At 42.0% G+C, this 22726-nt stretch overlaps 1 protein-coding gene across 1 annotated transcript in view; it reads right to left on the bottom strand.

The window, feature by feature from the left end:
• Positions 1–22726, bottom strand: part of LOC126188355 (titin) — a 516411-nt gene that overhangs the window by 443041 nt on the left and 50644 nt on the right. Inside the window, exons 2-3 of the mRNA XM_049929953.1 lie at positions 1584–1620; positions 79–236 (exon numbers count right to left, since the gene is read on the bottom strand). Of these exons, the coding sequence (XP_049785910.1) occupies positions 79–236; positions 1584–1620 (195 nt within the window). The remainder of the gene's footprint in view (positions 1–78; positions 237–1583; positions 1621–22726) is intronic.

The raw sequence follows: 22726 nt of genomic DNA, 5'->3' as shown, positions 1-22726 counted from the left end.
ATACAGAAACTACTTTTTATACCGGAATATGAAGTAAATAAATGCATGCGTTTTTAATGGCCAAATGAAGCAATTTACCAAGAAGGGGAGCGCCTTTCCTTGTCCATGAAACAACAGGCTTAGGATTACCCCGGACTTTACCCTCAAAGAGGGCATTACCACCCTGTGCAAAGCGGGCATTTCGGAAAATCTGTTCGAAGACTGGGGGTGAGACATCTCCTGGCCTGTTGCCGAACCTGTAAATAAATAACAACTTGTATATTTCTCTGTTGAGCTCACAACAGCAACAAGAACCATGCAAGTCCCTAATATATAGTTCTATGCTGGTCAAGTTATGAATGTTAAATAAATTGCAGACATTTTAATTACTTTCTAGATTATATTGTTTGCAAACTAATTGTCACACACACGAAACACTTCCCTTTTTTTTCAAATTAACTTTATTTTCCATACAAGCTATTTTAACAAAAATTATTATGTTAAAGAAACAAATAAATAAAACTGAAAGAATGTTGCACAAGGAAAAAGATGAGAAGAAATGATGCCGCAAGGGGTGACCGCGCGGTTATAGGTGCCGTGTCACAGATTGCGTGGCCCCTCCCGCCGGAGGTTCGAGTCCTCCCTCAGGCATAGGTGTGTGTGTTGTTCTTAGCATATAAGTTAGCTTAAGTTAGTTTAAGTAGTGTGTCAATTTAGGGACCGATGACCACAACAGTTTGATTCCTTAGAAATTCACACACATTTGAACATTTGAGAAGAAATGAAGCTGACACAAGCTAACATGACCCTCAGATGGAGGGGGGGGGAGTGAATAAGAGTTTTTCTAAGATACTGCTGAAGATTTAAAGCCTGCTCTGTCTGTAAATTAGCCCTGGTGAATGTATTATCTCAAAATTTGTTTGGCGTGATTTAGAGACAGCTGAGAAAACGTGTCTCAAGATGTCTGCTTTACGGCTCGAGTCATACTGTCAGAAATATAAGTTTCCTTTAATTTACATCTATGGTCACAAACTTTTTGTTAACAGATTACCGGTGTCGGTCTATAATGACCATCATCAGATCCGCTGCAAAAATGGGAGAAACATAAATACACTCGCAGTTTGTCTACAGCTTAAAAACAATAAATAGACCATAGTGAAAAGTACTACTGACAAATATATGCATTTGTATCTATTGTTTTTAAGCTGTAGACAATCTGTGAGTGTATTTATGTTTTTTCCCATTTTTGCTGCAGATCTGATGATGGTCATTATAGACCGAAACCGGTAATCTGTTAACAAAAAATTTGTGACCATAGGCGTAAATTAAAGGAAACTTATTGTATATACGGGTCACTGTTTTATTCGCGACAATGTCGCAGCTTGTGAAAATGTCCAAAATATGTCTTGAGTACTTTAGTGCTTTGCTTCCTCAACTGGAACCACCTCCAAGCTACTGAGATGAATTGATATGTAGGTCTACAGTAATACTTTTAGTTCCTTGAAATTTATAAAATGTCTGCATGCAACATATGTTTGATATATTAAAACACCTCTAATATGTCAGTCACTAAAATATCTGTCTGTAATCACAGGTACACTTACGTAAGTTGTGGCGAAGACTGCATCACCATTCCTTGCACTGTAAAAGAAGGAAACACAGACAATTTAGTAATTGATAATAACCTTGTTGTACTTTAGGTAAGGCTGCAACTACCACATAATTGATTGGGAAATAAAATGTGCTGCATACAGTCGCTGTTATTATTTATTGCCTCCATAACCCATTTCAAGGATTTCATTCTCTATTCTTTGGGTGGGCAGTTTTGTACATTAGAAAAGTGTTGGATTTTAAATTGTGTGTTGTAACACTGCACAGAAATAAGTTAAAATTCAACATCACAAGACAGTGCAGCTCAAGATGAGGGAGTAAAACTTGAAACAGGTTTTTTGGGTCCCAAATAATAATAGTGACTCTAGGCAGTACATTTTATTCGTCAGTTTAATAATTAAAGTGGTAAACAAACCTCCTGACTGTTAAAACTGTTCAGTAAAACAAGAAAGTTTTATAACACAGGAGGAATCTGCATTTGTCTACTCTGCTGTCATTGAATTATCTGACAAACAATATTGTCCCACTGAATGTTACTAATGATACAATTTTTGTGCAATTTTCTTTTCGAGTGAAAAATGCGTTATTTGACATCTTTTTTCCAAAAGGTATTTATAGATACATGTAACCGTTACAACATGAGAAACGTTAAGTAAATTGTAATATTTGAGAATTACATTATTGAAACTGATAGTAATAAGCATTTATTGTACAACACTGACTATAACAAATGCACTTAAATTTGTTACGGCCCAGCATTAATTAGAGCTGTTCATCGCTATTTTGTCGAAAGTCGACATGTTGAGAAACGTGGCTGTTGTACTAAGGTTTATAATTTATAAAAAACAGCTACCAGCCACATGTGGCTGTTTTTTATAAATTATAAGAGCTGTTCATGATTAAGATGATAATAATAATAAAAATAACTGCACAGCATCTAAGCATCAAAAGGCATACACACAGACTTCTTTCATTCTTTTATTTATTTTTAGTGTCAAACCTTCATTATGATGGAAGAATGGGTTCAAGTGTGACAGTGCCTAGACAGTATCCTGGTTGTGGACACAGACTGACTTACAGCACCGCTCAAGGTCTAGGTTAGGTCGGAATGTTCTAATTTGGTCATTAATTGGCAAAGCCGACTAACGTGAAGATGAAATAATGGTTGCAGTGTGGATCGAGCCCTACATTAACTCGGTATTTTAAGTACTTTTCATTATAAATAACTAAAACTTCACGGTAAACCCAAAGTTCTAACTACATATTAGACAAATCTTTGGAGAGTATTTTGGTACCTAATATATTATCTTGCACATATTTTATGTTGTACGTCAAATATGGAAACTATGAGGAGCGAGGGGGCACTACACATCTATTAATGGGATAGTTATTCCCACACAGAAAACTGTTGAATATGAGCTGTTAAATTTAGGGAATGGGCAATTCTCTATAAAGATTTATGAATCACTGTGTTTTTCTCTGTGTGTGTGGGTGTGTCACCACCCTACTCATACTACCAACAAGTACGTACAGCACACATCATCTGCAGGCTTACTGTCACAAATCTAGACTACCTCCACACGTATGTCACTCAGCATAGGACAATAATCTTTTGTAATCTTCGTTCTTAATTTCTGATACAGGCGCAAGTGAAGCATCTGCTTTTGTTAAACTCTTTACTCAATATGGGGAACAAAATAACACACATTCATTTGATTGTTGTTATGGCTTTAAAAATGGACACTTTCTTCAGATAACAAGTAAGGGAACTCAGTATTTCACATTGGAATAAAAACTGAGAAACTCATCGATGTCACCTTTTCCCCTTACAAAAACATTGGCACGTATACAAACAAACGACAGACTTTTGGTTGGCTAATACTGTCTTGACAATATAAAATTAAAGCACTGTGTTATTAGTATGTACGTTCAAAATGGATCACTACCAATAGTGAAGTGCCCAAGAGCATTTTTTTTTTTTTTTTTTTTTTTTTTTGTCACTGCCAGCATCAAAAAGGCTGTTGGTTACATTAGTGCTAGTGCCACATATGAATCATGACAGGGAGAACAATCTAAAGGGAATTCAAACATTCATCAGTCTATAATATAAACGTAAGTGAGGTCACCCGTGCATGCCGTTGTGACTCTGCAACCCACCCCTGCAGCACCGTGGGGGTTATATCAATTTGGTAGCCCTCGTATGGTAGTGAAACGTGAACTTTGGGAAAACCAGAACAGAAGAGAGTTGAAGCATTTGAGATATGGTGTTGCAGGCGAATGTTAAAAATTAGGTGGATTGACAAGGTAAGGAAAGAGGAGGTTCTGCGCAGAATTGGAGAGGAAAGGTATATATGGAAAACACTTACAAGAAGAAGGGACAGAATTGTAGCACATATGTTAAGATATCAGGGAATAACTTCCATGGTACTAGAGGGAGCTAAAGAGGGTAAAAACTGTAGAGGGAGACAGATATTGGAATACATTCAGCAAATAATTGAGGACGTACGTTGCAAGTGCTACTCTGAGACGAAGAGGTTGGCACAGGAGAGAGGTTCGTGGTGGGCTGCATTAAACCCATCGGAGGACTGCTGGGAGAAAAGAAAACACCTTGTTTTTCCATCCTCGAAGAAGGTTCTGGTTTGGAGCTGAAGGGGCTGGGTTGGAAGACATAGTGCCAGAAAGAGGGTGTCGCACCAATGGAATTACGAGAAGTGAGTCACGCAGCTGGGAATCCCTGAACATTCTTTGTCTGATACCTCCAAACCCACCCAGCACCAATCACGGGCCTTTGACTCTGGTCCTGGCCGTGGAGAAAGGAGTGTTTGGTGCGGTCAGTATCACGTTGTGGTGGTCGCCAGGATATTTTCCATCTCTTTCGCATCAATGTATATCGCAAAAAGAAGTACTTTTGCGCGGCGAAATACTAGCAATTTAATGATTTCTTTAAACGCTCATTTTTAAGATAATCTCGAATGTTCTGGAATGTTCCGAGAAAACAAAAATAAAGGCCAAGCGAAATGAATCTTTTTCAGCTAGTGCGCTATGGGGATGGGAGAAAGCGACCGGTGAAAATCGATATCGATATTTTAGTTCTAAATAACCGGTGTTTTTCGGTATTTGTACGATTTCGGTTATAACAGTTTTTTATCTTTTATTAATAACCAGGTACTATTTTCCTTTTTTACCTTAGCAGTGGCGATAAAAGTTTTGGTTACCAAAGAACACTTCTCTTAAAAATGAGTAACACTTATTAGTAAAACTTCCGTTGCTTTGAAATGTAGGGCTATTTGAAAAACGAGAAAAGCTGCCAGTGGTATTTCAGTAACAACACGGACAGCAACGAGCAACAAATACATAAGAAACGGTACAGTACTGCCGAGACAGTTATGTACCTGCTGGTGTGTGGTGTGGCCTATTAGACGACGCTTGTACCACTTGTAAATGGACGACTTAAGCCACGAAAAACAGAGTTTTCCAATCGCCAGTTTTCACCCTTTAGCACTGACTATTCCTAATGATCAAATAGTGGTATGATCCTCCGTGCAACATGATTTTTGAGCATAGTTTTAAAAATTAGAGGGGTACTAGTGATTTTCTTATATTATCAAGCCCTCATTACTTTTCGAGATAAGCAGAGAACGTTGCACAGACTGTCTTCATTTATCTACCTATTTTATTTGATAGCTTGTTTCCGCGTATCTTGAAATGTACAATGCAAAAGTGTGCGGTAGTCTTAAAATTTTTCGATCTTTGTTCAGTTTCTACACTTAGTACTTAAAATAATAGCAAGAAAGAACCGAAAATCGGTATGTCAGAAACCGGTTGTTTTGTGCCTTTAAAACAGACAGGTTAAACTGGAGATGAAAATAAACCAGTATAACAACGATGAAGAATAAAAATGCGGTAGTGGAATATTTATTATATTTATTATAACAAGTTATCGAGTTATGTAATAGCGCGCCCACGTCATTCGTTCCGTGCCACATGTGCGAATGGGCTGGTAAGAGACCGTAATGCAACGGAAAGTACACAGTGATCTGCAGGGAATGGGTGTAGATGTTGATAAGTGCTGTAATTAGCATAATCCAATTTTCCTTGTTCCTGTCGTAGCGATGTACCAGCAGCAGTAGATACAGTTTCGAAATTTACTTCGACGAAGAGTGAGAAGGGCCTTTCCTTTTCTTTGCAATTGTATTTTAATCCTTTGTCCGTTTCGTATAGCACCACGTATCGTATCTAAGTAACCGCAAATCGCTTTTATGCTGCTACCCGCGCAAAGTTCGCTTGAAATCTTAAGATAAGCCTAGGGGGATAATAGGAATTCTTAGGTGCGAAATGAAGATCGTGGCAGAGCCACAAAAATTGATGGGATCTCTTTGAAAGAGGGGCGCGTGTTGTGTAGCGTATGTTTCATTTTCTGTCCTACTGTGTCCACCTTTAAGAAGTCCATGTTGGCTATATCCTGTCAGCTTAGAAGGTACCAATTGTTTTCATTGAGATTCTTGACAAATAAGCGTGTGAGGGCAGTAATATAGGCTCATCCATGTGGACACTTAATGGATCGCTTCTAGAGATACGCTATTATTTTCTTAAACAGCCCACATTGCTTCCTTGGTTTTTCCACAAAAGACTTCTTTCTTACAAAGCATTTCTAGCTAAAAAAAAAATCTTGTAAAAACATTGATCGGTATCGTCGTGCGGAAACCGTTCGCAAAAATCATTTATGTGCCGGCATACTTCGACCATCATCAGTTATTTTGCTCCCCAAACAGCAAAACACCTTTACTACTTTAGGCGTCTCATTTCCTAATCTAATTCCCTCAGCATCACCCGACTTAATTCGACTAAATTCCATTATCCTCGTTTTGCTTTTGTTGATGTTCATCTTATATCCTCCTTTCAAGACACTGTCCATCCTGTTCAACTGCACTTCCAGGTCCTTTGCTTTCTCTGGCAGAATTACAATGTTATCGGCGAACCTCAAAGTTTTTATTTCTTCTCCATGGATTTTAATACCTACACCGAAATTTTCGCCCTCGCGCGAATCTGTCGTCTTCCAGGGGAACAGCTCCTTGACACCTGTACTGCGGGACGGAGAGAAGCTGGCAGCAGCTCCATTGTCATCTAGTGAACATTCATATGGGTCCAATGGAGCTGGTGCAAGGGAACATAACGGCCAATCAGTACTGCACATTGGTTGCAGACCACGTACACCTTTTCATGACAATCATGTTTTCCGACGTCAGTAGCATTTTTCAACAAAATAATGCGCCAGGAATGTGATGGAGTGGTTCGAGGAACACAGTGGCGAGTTCCAATTGATGTGTTGGCCCCTAAGCTCTCCAGATTTGAACCCGATTGAACACATCTAGGATGTGATTGAACGTGACGTCAGAGCGTTGCGTTTGCGTTGTTCGGGGGAGAAGACCAGACAACGAGGTCATCGGTCTCATCGGATTGGGGAAGGACGGAGAAGGAAGTCGACCGTGCCCTTTCAAAAGAACCATCCCGGCATTTACCTGGAGCTATTCAGGGAAATCGCGGGAAACCTAAATCGGGATGGCCGGACGCGGGATTGAACCGTCGTCCTCCCGAATGCGAGTCCAGTGTGCTAGCCACTCGTGGCGTCAGAGCTCCTGGGAATTTGTGGAATTAGGCGACTTGTGTCTTCAAATGTGGTGCCAGCTTCCTGCACAGACGTACTAAGGCCTTGCTGCTCACGTGCCACGGCGCATCGCCGCTGTTATCCGTCCTAAAGTTAGACATCCCGGCAAATAGGTAGGAGGTTATATGTCCTGGCTGACCACTAAGCGTTCCAAGCCACCGGAAAGGCGCAGCTTGTCCCATTTCGAGGAGGGCTCATCGGATAGACATACAGAACTACTGGCCTACATCGCTGTTGTCGATATGTTGTAAAATTGTGGCACGCGTTTTCTGCTAGCATCTTATGAACTTTTTTGGAAAAAACGTTTACTTGTATTAACGTGCCACAGCAATGCCTCGGCGACGTGCTTGGCGACGTCGCCTGCGGCACAGCGTTCCAGTGTATCGTGCTTTGAAGGCAATAGACATTGATCTGGCTGGACAGTTCAATAAGCAACAGTTAATTGGAGGCCCGAATGTGTTTCGAGGCCTCCGTTTGAACTTCACATGTGATGTACAGGCTCTGTTTGGAGGTAGTACACGGCTCACACTTGCTGTAGTGTGGGGCAATCACTGTGATTATGGTGGCCTTGAAGCATTTCCAGATGAAAATATTCTCTGTTGGAGAACGTGCAGTATAGCGGAGACAACAGGACTCTTGGCTAAAGTTCCATATGGTACGCTTGTTCCCAGTATGCCATTTGTATTGACTACCAGAAGAAAGAAGAAATTGAATGCTGACGAGTACCTCTTTATATGGGCTAAAGTTGGCAATGGAAACTGTAAAATAAAAATAATTGGTGATTGTATGTTGTATTATAGACATTAAAGATTGATCCACTTACCCGAGAACCATCCTTATCTATCCCGTGAGATTTTTTTTTTTTTTTTTTTAAAAGACGATTCCGTGTTTCTCGACTTCCGGAAGCCGTCTGATGCAGTTCCGCACTGCCGTCTATTGAACAAAACGCGAAGGTACAGGGTGTCGTACTAGCTTTGTGACTGAATTGATTACATCGTAGCGTATGAAACACAGCAAGTTGTTCTCAATGGGGTGAAAGCGTCAGATGTTTGGGTAGCTGCAGGAGTTCTCCAGGCGGTGAAGCAAAGCGTCGTTAGAAGATCACGATGAGTGTAAATGACCTAGTGGGCAACACTGAGTGCTCCATGACAATCGTTTCAAAATTATTTCGTAAGTAGAGAAATGCGTACTGCGCGAAAACAGACGACCATTCGCCACTACGGTTAAACAACTAGGACTGCGCGTCTGGAAGAATTTAAAGTGAAGCGACCTGCATTGCACTGAGATTCATCGGAAGAACCCCACGGAAAAAGTAATTCGCCGAGCTGGAGGTGGGTTACAAAAGACTCTTTTTACACATTCTTGAATAGTGCTCCTCACGTTGGGAGTGAGATGAGGTAGGACTACGAAAGTAGATCGAGCAGATCCGAAGAAGGCCTGCTCGTTTCGTCGCGTTGTCGGTCTAGATAGCGCGATAGCGTCACCTACAATGAAATGCTCATTTAACTCCAGTGACAGAGGATGCAAGAATGGCAGGTTAAATGGTACCATTGCGAGGGCACATTTTTCGAAAAAAAAAAAGCAATATGTTATTTCCTTCCAAATGTATTTCGCAACATAATGATGACAACAAATCGAGCTGATCCAGACGTTTACCGACAATCGTTTTTGTGGTGTCACCGCCAGACACCACACTTGCTAGGTGGTAGCGTTTAAATCGGCCGCGGTCCGCTAGTATACGACGGACCCGCGTGTCGCCACTGTCAGTAATTGCAGACCGAGCGCCGCCACACGGCAGGTCTAGAGAGACGTACTAGCACTCGCCCCAGTTGTACAGCCGACGTTGCTAGCCATGGTTCGCTGAGAATTACGCTCTCATTTGCCGAGACGATAGTTAGCATAGCCTTCAGCTACATTTGCTACGACCTAGCAAGGCGCCGTATTCAATTGATATTGATATTCTATTAATGTATCATCAAGAGCGATGTTCTACAAATGTGGATTAAAGTTAAGTATTCCAGAAGCTACGTACTTTTCTTTATAGCATTCATTACGTATCCTGTTTCAGACCTCACGCCAGCCTGCGTGAGTTTAAGCGCGTGCCTTTCGGCTTCCTCGCATTGTGTCTAGGCTGTCTTGTCTAGACACAACAGTTTTTCCCACACAAAATTCACAACTGGAGCGCGAAGGAAGAGAAATCATACCCATACAAGAAAAAAAAGTTACGCGACAAACCATACAGCGGTTTTGAAATACAACTGAAAATTTAAAGATACATATGTTGCTCTGTGTTTTCCATCATGTAACAGAATCGGCAGAGATAATTCATTTGTTAACGAAAGCGAAGGAGCCACAAAAGCAAAATCTGTACACAGAATAAACGAAAAGCTGTCGAGACACTGCTATAAGCTATTTGTGCTTACACGTGTTATGTTTACTTAAATCAGTACGAAAGTAACTGCTACGAAAAAATTTCTGGCCCCTAATTTAAATTAAACAGCCGCTGTTTATCTTGTACTGCTTCAGTTTTATAGGACTGCACTGATATTTATTATAACACCGATATTTATTGCAACGACAGAGGTGTGCTTGCAGTGCTAATGGTCTGTCAGCTAATAGGAGTTTTCATCTTTGTTCTATAAATTATGTAATTTGCAAAAGACCAGTGAGACGGGAGCCCAGGCTGCGAGTACACGGTAAGATTAATGTTCGAAGGAGCTGAAGATCGCTACCATCACTACAACGAAAAACCAGTCCAAGTTGCTGACCCAAACTACTACAGAGCATGCTGGAAGTTGGTAATAAACACCATCACTTTGAAAAAATCTCATAAATTACATTTGTTACTGCAGGTTATGAAACTCACTGAATATGAGTGGATCTAGCAGTGAATCAAAAGTCAAACATCGTCCGGAACTTTCCTGTGGGGAATTTTGAAGTCCACCTTTCAAGTGCCAGGAAGTTCTGTCCTCTCCGTCTTCCAGTAGCTTGCGATCTCACAGACAAGTATTTAGTGATCTCACAGCTAAACCTACAGACAGGATTTTCATTTATTCACGAGTTCGTGTTTTCTTCACTCTCTCGTTTCAACCCACGCCGCAAAAATTGCATTCCCTCTCACAACCGACAGCAGCTTTTGTGATGTGACAGAACGCGAAAACAGGCTTTGGCGATAAGCGGCGACCTGTTATCACACTCGTTCGGCACGCTGCGTATTTGTCGACGGTTGTAGTAAATCGACGATCAGATATCTGCCCACTGCGTGGGCCATAGAGAAAGAAAGACACTTTTTTTTTTTGCACTGCCTCGCCGAGGGGAATTCCGCAACGAATCTCCAAGGTGTTTCAGTCGACACAAGAAAAATGAGCACGAAATTAGCTATGTCCGCTCAGGGCAAGGTTGGTCTGTAATCCAACTGCGTGCCTATAGAATATCGTCTCAGCCGTGCGACTGAATCCGTGGTTTCCCGTCAGAAGTGTCAAAGTTTGTAGTAACTGACGAAAAGTCATCTAGCTGTGGCGTTCTCCAAAGAACGTTGCTGGTTTTCATATACACATATAAATGATTTCAGAGATTTTACTTTGTTTGCTTTGATTTTACTTTGTTTGCTCTTAATGCTGTCGTTTACCGTCTCCGAAAGTCTTCCTCAGACGATAAAACGAATTACAAAATGACTCAGACAAGATTATGCATGATGCGAATAGTGACAGTTAACCTTGATCAACAAAAAGTCTGAGGTTAAATTTAGGTTACACGGTACATCACACACATTTAAAGATTGTCAATTCAACCAAGTACTTGTGATTACAACTACAGACAGTTCGTTCTGGAAACATCCCCCCAGGGTGTTACTAAGCCAGGTTTCTGAATACCCTTTCCTGCAGGGGTTCCAGGCCCGCAAGCTACACAGGAGAGCTTCTGTGAAGTTGGGAAGGTAGGAGATGAGTTACTGGAGGAGCTAAAGCTGTGAGGACAGACTGTGAGCGAAACGCGAAGGTGTCTGGTTCGAAACCCAGCCCGGTGCACAGTCTTAATCTGCCAGGAAGTTTTACAAATGACTTAAATCTAAACCATTGCACAGCAATGTTCTGTGGTAACTCTACGCGCTACGGGAAGGTCGTTTCGCATAATCAGGAAATAAGGGAGAAAGTGCCGTGGATATGATTAACGAGTTGTGGAGTCAATCATTAAAGAACGGCGTTCTTCGTTGGGGCAAGAGAAATTACAACCCCCAACGTTCTCCACCCAAATTCAAGGTATTTTGTTGACTTCCACCTTTCACGGAAAGATTTAGGTGTTCCATTTTTCCCACGTTCTATGAAAAGGTAGACAGTCTGAAAGCGGTTCTATGAACCTTCTGACAAACACACAAGTGTGAATTGCAGAGTAATTTCGTAGATGTAGACGAATCTGTCTTTAATAAGTGCTCGAACCATGAAGGTGGTAAGTGCAATGGCCAGATGAAATTTCTCGGATAGGAAGGGGCCACAGTAAAATAATCTACGAAAGAATGACTGATGTGTAAAGTAATTATGGATTTTCGAAATTAATCATTAGCAAATTAGACGGCTGCATTGAACTATGAGTGTTTTAGCTCACCTGATCCTGTTCCGAATGAACAGTTATCTCGACAAATGGGTTGTCCACCCCAAACTACGCACTTACTGGGACACCTGCAGTTGCAGTAGGTACAGTAGGTACAAATGGCCGTACAGATTCCGGATTTACGTCTTTCCGCAGTTTTCCCAAATGGCTTAAGGCGAAGCTGCCCCGGAATGGTTGCAGTGTATGGGGATGCCTAATTCCCCCCCCCCTCCCCCCCTTGTGACCAAGCGGTTCTAGGCGCTTTAGTCCGGAACCGCGCTGCTGCTACGGTTGCAGGTTTGAATCCTGCCTCGGGCATGGATGTGTGGGATGTCCTAAGGTTAGTTAGGTTTACGTAGTTCTAAGTCTAGGGGACTGATGACCTCAGATGTTAAGTCCCATAGTGCTCAGAGCCATTTTACCCATCCTCCCCCCCCCCACCCCCTCCCCTTCCCCAATTCTTCTCCAATCCGAGCTTATGCCCCGTTTCCAATAACCTCGTCGCCGAACAAGACGTTAAACCCCTATCTTCGGACCACAAGACATACATTTGTCAAAGAAAGAAAGTTTAGTTTTTAACGGCTCGTGGATGTCGAGAAACGTAACGCTAACTAACTGAAAGAGATGACGCGACAGGAATTGGAAACGGCATTGTTGAAAGACGCATACCATCGTTTGCCGACTTAATGAATCTTCGTAATATTAGAGGTCGGTTTGTGGTGGATACCAAACAAACTGCGGCTCCTGAGCGGAATGCATATCACTACTAATGTTGCCAAAGGAATACAGACAAGGTTGAAGAGAATCTAGATAATTGCCACTGCATAATCACAACTAAGGACGTAGCACAGGAAAAGAAACAAAATGGGAAGTGGTCGGCTGGCATGTTGTTCTTCTGCAACAGGTACCCGCGTACAGCCCACAATTATCACAACCTGTCGTTAGTGGCTACGGTTTTATGTAATTTAACTATCTACCACAAGTCTGTCAATACTCTCTTACCCAGCATCTGAAGAAATTTCTGTATACATGCAGCTCATTGGCGATGTTACGGTTACGAGTGAGGCTCGTGTTGTCTAACGCACAGTCCCCTAACAAAACATCGGAGACCGTCCGCTGATGTTTGACTCTAGTAGTGTTTGGAGAAAAACCGTGCCTTCTAAGTTCCTTCAGCCACGCACTTCATTTCGGTTGTGTAGACGTAGGTGTACATGGCTGCTGCAGCCTTCTTTCTAGGGCCAGAGACAAGAGGGAAAACTTTATTGCTTTAATAACTGCAACTTCTTAGAACAGCAACGGTTCAACGTATTTCACTACGGTGGGCACGACTACATACACGACACTGGTTTTTAGTATCGCTAGATGAACAACTGCAAATTCACGACTAGGTGTTGCCGAAAAAGGATGACGTTAAGTTGTTACGGCTACCGTTGACGAATACAAAATAATTTCTACAGCTTACACGGCCGTATTCTATATACGAAACCTGTGAAAATTTTCATTTCCTGCAAGTTTAACCAGTAGTGTACAGTTGGGCACACCTCACAGTAGAGACGGGCAAACTGAAACACATAACTGTTTCGAAACAAATGAAACAGTACAAGGTAATGTTTCGATACTCTCTTTCGAAACAGTGAAACAGTTTGTGTTTTACAATCTAATAAACCTACACATTTTATCATATTGAATGTCTTCTGTATAAGTATGACCATATAAACACAAATGAGGTGCGAGAGCGCTAATCATTTCGCAGAAAGTATGAAACTATCACTTGGGCGTCTTGGCAGTTTCGTATTTCCTGCAGCAAATGCGCTGCTTTCGTGTCGTGTGACTTTCTTACTTTTCAATTGGCTGAGGACAGCCATAGCTGAAGACAGAAGAACCAACACGAACGGAACTGGAGGTGGGAGCAAACTGCAGAAACAACGGATATGCTACTGGGATTCCCACATTCCGTTAGTATGGGTAATACACCCATCCTGCTAATTTCCATGCACCCGAAGGGAATCATTGTGGATAATAGGCACAGTGACTATAGACTCACAAATAACGTCAAATACTTCGAATAAATAACAAAACATGAAAAAATTTTGTCTTTCAAGGTGTTTCGAACCGTTACTATAAAGTCACCATGCTTCCCAGCCCTTCCCGTTCACCATTACACTATAAGTGATATGTCAAACAGATTGCTTGCAACTATACCTAGATCAAATTTATGTATATGTCTAATAACTGTCACTCTACGCCTTTTTTTATTCAAAATATTGTAGGCTTACTTGCCTTTCTTAATGTGATTACTGAACATGAACAGAGAAGAGTATGTTATAAAAAAAGTGTAATTTAATCGAATGATTTTCACATATTTATTATTTTGAATGTGAATAATATGCGTTGTTTCATTGTTTGGTTAGTGTTTATAAAGCAGATGTTACGCCATTTCGTAATAGGACAGTCAGCTAAAACGAAGCTTTATTTTCGGATATCTTAAGCTTCATTCTATTGCTTGTCAAAAAGATTTCGACACTCTTGAAAGTGTTTCATGAAGTGTTATGTTGTGTGTCAGTATCTGTGCCGAGCCCGAATCTCGTACGACACAGAGCGGAATGAAACATCACTGTTTCGATACAATGTCCGTTCCAAGCACAGGTGGACTGAAACAGCCTTATTTTGAAACGATACAGTTTCTGTGTCTGGCTCGAGATCGAATCTGGTGCGGTTATCCGAGACAGGGGCGGAATGAAACACCACTGTTTCGAAACAGTGAACCACAGCCGTTCCGAAACACTGAAACAGTTCCACGTATCGATATACTGTATCGAAACATAGAAACAGTGGCCAAGACTACCTCACAGGTATTTTACTTACCCCATCCCCCCCATTTTCCACTGCCCTTTCGACGCTGCGGTTACGGATTATGTGCCGAAAGAACGATTCTGCACACGCCTTTAATTTTATCTCGTTTAGATTACTATGCAAGTAGATGTTGCACGTTCTCGTTTTGCTAGCACAGTCTCGAATTTTTAAATACACGTTTCCTGGATCTTTCTCTTTGGGCAACGCACTGGCGGATGATCTGCGACGCTCTTGTACCTACCAAAGTTTTGAACAATGGATCGCTGAAGCGTTTTGTAGCCAACTTCATTCGTAAAGAAACTCTACTTCCCTGAATGCTTCCTTCGAATCGCAGTTTACTGTTCGCGTTGCCCAATGATTTACGTAATTCTATCACTATATGACCTAGGCGGTCGGGCTCGAGGATTTAACAGTTTCACTGAATTGAGAAACTTATATCTGATGCGACATTTGTCAATCGGAAGTGATCTCAAAGTGGATCACTTTGCATGCTCTTATTCACCCGAAAATCATAGCAGTTGTTAATGAAAGTGAACTCTCTACAAATTACAGCTGCGACAGAGAAAAATCTCAACACAAATACTGCGTTTTCTTTATACCGTGAGTAGCGACAAGCATATCGCGCTTCCTCGAGGAAACGCTGCGATCGTTTACTATGGCGGGTTTCATGGTGAACTATGGCATGAGACAACATTCTCAAGGGTGTTATGACACTGCAAAGAGCAGCGCGCCGATCGCCAAACACTTCGCTCCCCGAACGCAAATAGTTGCTCGAGGAGGAGTCTCGTTCTCAAACGTCCATCGTGCGTGCGTTTGTTCGTTCACTCACGGCGCAGCGCGGCGTCTGGGAACGACTTAATGAAAAGTAAGGTTCCGCTTAGTCTCCTTCGACATAACGCAGACACAACACGGGTTGTGGGACGCGCGTAGACAGATCGTAAGTATCTTCCTCGACAGAAAATCCCTTCATTTTTATGTCTACTTGACAGCGTCTGCTACACTGTAATATAAATGGAAATGCTGTTTCTCGGGGCTATTTGTCAACTTCCTAAATAGAATATGCGCACTCTTTACTGCTCTTAACAAGGAGTTCAGTACTGTGTGAAACAACTTTACCTGGTTGACAAGATAGAATTATGAAGTCGATTTATTCCAAATATCAGTAGAATCCTTGAGTCGTGTCGGTGTTTTATGCTTTTCAAACACTCTCCTTTCTTCTTTTTAATTACATATTTACAGCACGGAAGACGCTGAAGGGCTCTAACGGTTAGTCTACAAACATACCAAACCTTGGAGATTTAATTCCACGAATCAGTTATACACCGACACTGTACCGCAACAACATTCCTGCACGGAGTAAAGATAGAGCTACAGGATAACCTTTTTTTATCGTAAGAATGTGAGTCTCTGGTTATTACTTTCATTCATCAGAGTTGATAAGATTTCGAAATGGTGCACACATTGGTAACTTGCCTTAAATGTTTTGAGACGTGAAATTGTGTACTTCACAAAACGAAAAAAACGTAGTATCTTACGGCTATCGTATGTATAGAGTGTCCCAAGAGGAATGGTCAGTATTCAGGGATACTATACAGTCTAGCATACTTCGGCTCCAAGATGCATAACAGAGCTATCAGCACTTTTTCATGTTCGATACTGTGAAACAAATCTGTTCTACTGCAAGCTCTTTGCTTTCCTTATTTTCAGAGGCGGTAGTATGGACCAAAACAATGAACAAATGTGCAGTAAAATGGTTCAAATGGCTCTGGACACTATGGGACTCAACATCTGAGGTCATCAGTCCCCTAGAACTTAGAACTACTTAAACCTAACTAACCTGAGGACATCACAACATCCATGCCCGAGGCAGGATTCGAACCTGCGACCTAGCGGTCGCGCGGTTCCAGACTGAAGCGTCTAGAACCGCTCGGCCACACCAGCCGGCAATGTGCAATAAACATTGGCCCTAGAGTCATGCCTTAAGAGCTATGAGCACCTGTACAGGCCATGTTTACTAGACTTTTTTGCTTCTAATGATCGTTCCTATCGCACTAATGAACACTGACACTGCCTCCTGGAACACACCATGCAGGCTCAGTCGTAGGTGAAGCAGGCGGCAGACTTCGTCACTGGTAGGATATTTTGAAGATGCTACCGCGGAGACTTATTACAAAACACTTGTGCAAGCTGTCGTAGAATATTACTCAACTGTGTGGGACGCGTACCAAACAGGACTCATAGGAGATGTTCAGAGTACATAAAGAAGGGTTGTTGTGACTCGTGGGGGGCGGTCGCGGAGCTGCTGAAAAATACCCGCAAACTTTCCCGTTAAAACCTACTTTAAGGGGGGTAGGATGTCAAACGGGCCGATTTGGAGCAGGAGAGGCACCACACGACATTTCAATTTCCACTGTCGATACTTTTACAAGTAAATTCATAAAACTTTGTCAACATGACCAGGAAGGATTCAGGACTCACACGCATAGGAATGTAAGTTCAAAAATATAAGAAAATATTTTTTTTACTTGTGAAATTTCACCATTTTTTCACTTACTATTGGCTGCATTTGTTGCTATAGGCACACTTTTCTTCATAAGTAAGAGAGATTGTTCGATGAATTTTGCACAGCATACAAACCATACCTACAGGTGTATGAAATTATAGAATTTCTTTAATTAATGAAAAATGAATGAGCTGTTACATTTTAAACTTCGTGTTTAGAAAAAAACTCAAATTTTATGGTTAATTATCTCAATTTTTTACTACAGTTTTTAATAGATTTGGAAAAATCTAGAGTTTCATGCACCTGTAAGTATGGTTTGTATGCTGTGCAAAATTCGTCGAAGAATCTCTCTTACTTATGAAGAAAAGTGTACCTATAGCAACAAATGCAGCCAATAGTAAGTGAAAAAATGATGAAATTTCACAAGTAAAAAAAAATTATTTTGTTATATTTTTCAACTTACATTGCTATGACTGTGAATCCTGAATCCTTCCTGGTCATGTTGACAAAGTTTTATGAATTTATTTGTGAAAGTATCGACAGTGGAAATTAAAATGTCGTGTGGTGCCTCTCCGGCTCTAAGTCGGCCCGTTTGGCGTCCTACCCTCCTTAAAAGTTTCAAGATCCAGTACGAGGTAAGGAATTTAGGGATACACTACGACCAATACGCATCGTTCCGTTGGCGCAGCGAAGACGAGATCAGTCTAATTAGAGGCCGCTCAGCAACCACTCTTCCCGCACTCCTTACGTGACTGACACGGGAAGAAGTCCTAATTGACGATACGATGAGAAGTACGCTCCGCCACGCACTTCGCAGGCTTTAGATGTAGACGCATTGGGCCTTATTCTCCGAAACCGTCGCACAAGGTGTGCTGGCGGTGCACAGCTGAGAAGACACACAGTGGAAGCGGTCGGCGCAACGCTGCACGCACCGTGTGGAGTGGGCGGCTGGAAGCGCAGGGCGAGGTCTGCGACGGACCACGGCATCCCGCGCGACCGCAGCCGCGCCATCGCGCCACACACTGGCCGGAGCGCCCGCGAGCCCCGAGCCTTATCTGCCGCTATCTGCGGCGATACGGCTCTGCGCGGGCCGCAGTTGATACCGAGCAGCGGGGTGTGGCGGCCGGCCGCATCTCGCACCGTCCCCTCCGTCGCTACTCCTGGCGAGGGCTTTCTTCCACTCCTTTAGCCACCTGTCCCTCGGACTTCCCTGTGCTCTTCTGTCCTCAACCTTCACCTCGCGCCTCTTCCTATGCATCTCTCCTCCACTCTTGTCACATACTCGTACATTTCCTTTACTTCACGTCAATGTGTAATGTCCCCACAGCAAATACCCTCTACCACGCACCAATTAATCATTTTCAATCAAACCATCCACATTCATTCACTTTGGAAAAGTTATCTGATCTGATTTTCTCGTAATATATGCGGCGACAACTCGCCAAAGTATTTTCTAGTGCATTTATTCTTTGAAATAACAGAGATGCATATATGCATTCTCCATGGTTGTTAGAGGGGTAACTAGAACAGCTTCTGGAGAATCTGTTGAGGGATTGACGTGTTTCTGAGAGATACATATTCTGCTTTTCTTCTCGCTAAAGCGAGCCAATTAACATTTGTGCCGCTAGCGGTTTGTTTTGAAGAGAAAGAGGTTGTAAAAGGAAAATAATTAAGGCGTGGAATCACCGGAGATCTGGGCATGTAATGGAGATGGATTTAATACACGATTTCCTCCATAAATAAGGTTTGTGACATTTTTTTTCTGGAGTCTATGAACGAATGAGTTTTTTTCTGAATCATTTGTTGATCACGTTGGCCCTGTAATTAGCGGGGAAGTTTCAGCTGTGTCGAAGAGAGCCTGCAATCACTGAGTCTGTGTTAAATCGTCCAAAAGGCTTCGTACACATCTGGAATTCGCAATCTTTCGTAAAAGGAACAAATTGTCCAAACGATTGATTCTCCCGACTGATTGCAGTGTTTAACAGTAATAATAAAGGTAAAGATCTCTTACAGCAAGCCAGCCGCTGATTACCAAGACGAAGGACTCCACCAAAGGTTCTATTTGGCTGATTCTTTATATCACTATATCACGTAGTGAAATCTTATATTAAAAACTATACACGGATAAAGGAGAGAAAGAGAGAGAGAGCGAATAAAAATAGAGATAATACTAATAATCCTCCATTAGTCTAATTTTTCGCCTGTCTTATCACGGATCAGCCAAGAACTGGGAGGGCCTTACTTTACTGTTTAGACTTATGTGTGAAGATGAAGGGATCTTAAAGACAACAGATACACGTCTATACAGACAAGACATTACACAGAGATAGCGGCTAGCTGCATTGATCATCTATTCTTAGATTAAAGAGACGGCAACTTATTATCCGAACATTAAAATGTTAAAAATGGTCGCAAATTTTTTGTCATCAGGCTACAGGTTTCGATCTATAATGACCACTTCAGATCTGTTTTATAAAAACATGTCCTAATATGCCACAGTGGCATCGTCAAATGGCTTCAATATCTTAGGACATCTTTTTATAAGACAGATCTGAAGATGGTCATTATGGACCGAAACCGGTTCTCTAATGACAAAAGATTTGTGACCATACGTACTCCGCAATCCACCATACGGTGCGTGGCGGAGCGTACCTCGTACCACAACTAGCATCTTCTCTCCCTGTTCCACTCCCAAACAGAACGAGGGAAAAGTGATTGCCTATATGCCTCTGTACGAGCCCTAATCTCTCTTATCTTATCTTTGTGGTCTTTCCGCGAAATGTAAGTTGGCGGCAGTAAAATTGTACTGCAGTCAGCCTCAAATGCTGGTTCTCTAAATTTCCTCAGTAGCGATTCACTAAAAGAACGCCTCCTTTCCTCCATAGACTCCCACCCGAGTTCCTGAAGCATTTCCGTAACACTAGCGTGATGATCAAACCTACCAGTAACAAACCTAGCAGCCCGCCTCTGAGTTGCTTCTATGTTCTCCCTCAATCCGACCTGATAGGGATCCCTAACGCTCGAGCAGTACTCAAGAACAGGTCGTATTAGTGTTTAATAAGCGGTTTCCTTTACAGATGAACCACATCTTCCCAAAATTCTACCAATGAACCGAAGACGACTATCCGCCTTCCCCAAAACTGCCATTACATGCTTGTCCCACTTCATATCGCTCTGCAATGTTACGCCCAAATATTTAATCGATGTGACTGTGTCAAGCGCTACACTACTAATGGAATATTCAAACATTACGGGATTCTTTTTCCTATTCATCTGCATTAATTTACATTTATCTACATTTAAAGTTAGCTGCCATTCTTTACACCAATCACAAATCCTGTCCAAGTCATCTTGTATCCTCTTACAGCCACCCAACGACGGCGACCATTGACGTGAAGTAAAGGAAATGTATTCTATATTCGGGTCACTGTTCAATTCGCGACCATGTCGCAGCTTGTGAAACATCTCCTTAACCATTTCACTGCTCGTCTTTTCCATTTTATGAAATTCGACGTGATTTAGACTGTGGAGCACGCGATCTCAGTAATGGATGTTGTAGTTGTGGTCTTCAGTCCAAAGACGTGTGATGCTGCTCTCCATGCTACTCTGTCCTGTACAAGCCTCTTCATCTCCGAGTAACTACTACAACCTACATTCTTCTGAATCTGCAAACTTTGTTCATCTCTTGCTCTCCCTCTACGATTTTTACCCTCCACGCTTGCCTCCAGAACTAAATTGGCGATACCTTGATGCCTGAGAACGTTCCTTACTAACTGATCCCTTCTTCTAGTCCAAGTTGTGCCACAAATTCCTCTTCTCCCCAATTCTACTCAGTACCTACTCATTAGCTACGTGATCTGCCCATCTGATCTTCAGCCTTCTTCTGCAGCACCACATCTCAAAAGCTTCTATTCTCTTCTCGTCCGAACCGTTTATCGTCCACGTTTTCACTTCCATACATGGTTACACTCCATACAAATACTTTCACAAAGACTTCCTGACAAATCTATACTCGATGTTAACAAGTTTCTCTTCTTCAGAAATGATTTACTTGCCATTGCCAATCTACATTTTATATCCTCCCTACTATGACCATCATCTGTTATTTTGCTTCCCAAATAGCAAAACTCATTTACTACTTTAAGCGTCTGATTTCCTAATCTAATTCCCTCAGCACCACCTGATTTAATTTGACTACGTTCCATTACCCTCGCTTTGCTTTTGTTGATGTTCATCTTATACCCTTCTTTCAAGACACTGTCCATTCCGTTCAACTGCTCTTCCAAGTCCTTTGCTGTCTCTAACAGAATTACAATGTCATCGGCGAACCTGAAAGTTTTTATTTCTTCTCCATGGATTTTAATACCTACTCCGAATTTTTCTTTTGTTTCCTTCACTGCTTGCTCAATAAACAGATTGAATAACATCGGGGAGAGGCTACAACCCTGTCTCACTCCCTTCCCAACCACTGCTTCTCGTTCATGTCCCTCGACTCTTATAACTGCCATCTGGTTTCTGTACAAATTGTAAATAGCCCTTCGCTCCCTGTATTTTATCCCTGCCACCTTCAGAATTTGAAAGAGAATATTCCAGTCAACATTGTCAAGAGCTTTCTCTAAGTCTACAAATGCTAGAAACGTAGGTTTGCCTTTCCTTAGTCTAGCTTCTAAGATAAGTCGTAGGGTCAGTATTGCCTCACGTGTTCCAATATTTCTACGGAATCCAAACTGATCTTCCCCAAGGTCGACTTAGTAATGGATAAAACCTGTTACTGTGATGCCTAGAACGCTACACTTTCTTTATATAAGGCGACTAGTTTCGACTGCACTACGTGCTCATTTTCAAGCCATATACATATCCGATCAAGAGCATCCGGACCCCGCTCTGTATTGGGGAACTGACCACTAGATGCCACGAGACGCGGATCCGTCAGTATAAAAAATGGTCAGCAGGAGATGGTTGAAGTGATCACCGTAGCAAATATCTACTAATATCAGTATTTCTGGCCCCTGTTTTGATCACAACCGACGTAGATTCTTCCTACAGGTCGCTCAGGGGCCTGAAGATGGCGTAATAAAACGGTGAAACTGGTTGCCAAATAAAATAAGGTTGGAAATTTGACGGCTGAAAGGTGTTTGATTTGACATCCTCTACACAGAACAGTGTTGTGATCATGACTGACACTTCCAAAGTGTCGAGAGCATTGTGCAGGTGCCGTTCCTGGTCAGGTACAGCAGCGGATCCTGCAGGCTTGTCCGGCGCCTGCATTTATGTGCAAGCATGCATTTGTCGCGGTGTTTTCACATTTTTGTCCCAGCTCTGTAGTGCCAACAGTGGAGATGGTGTTACGTTATGCCGGTAGTTTCCGTAGTTAGGTTGTAATTCTCTTATTGCGCTTAAGAAAACGTTACATTCGAAATGATACGAACACATTTTATAACACTGTGTACTGTGTACAGGAGAACATTTCGGACACGACGATTGTTTGTAAGAGCATGGCAATGCACTCTGTCATAAAGCAACGGCTGTGG

The sequence above is a fragment of the Schistocerca cancellata genome, chromosome 5, assembly GCF_023864275.1.
Source record: "Schistocerca cancellata isolate TAMUIC-IGC-003103 chromosome 5, iqSchCanc2.1, whole genome shotgun sequence".
NCBI lineage: Eukaryota > Metazoa > Arthropoda > Insecta > Orthoptera > Acrididae > Schistocerca > Schistocerca cancellata.
This window is presented reverse-complemented; position numbering and strand designations above follow the sequence as displayed.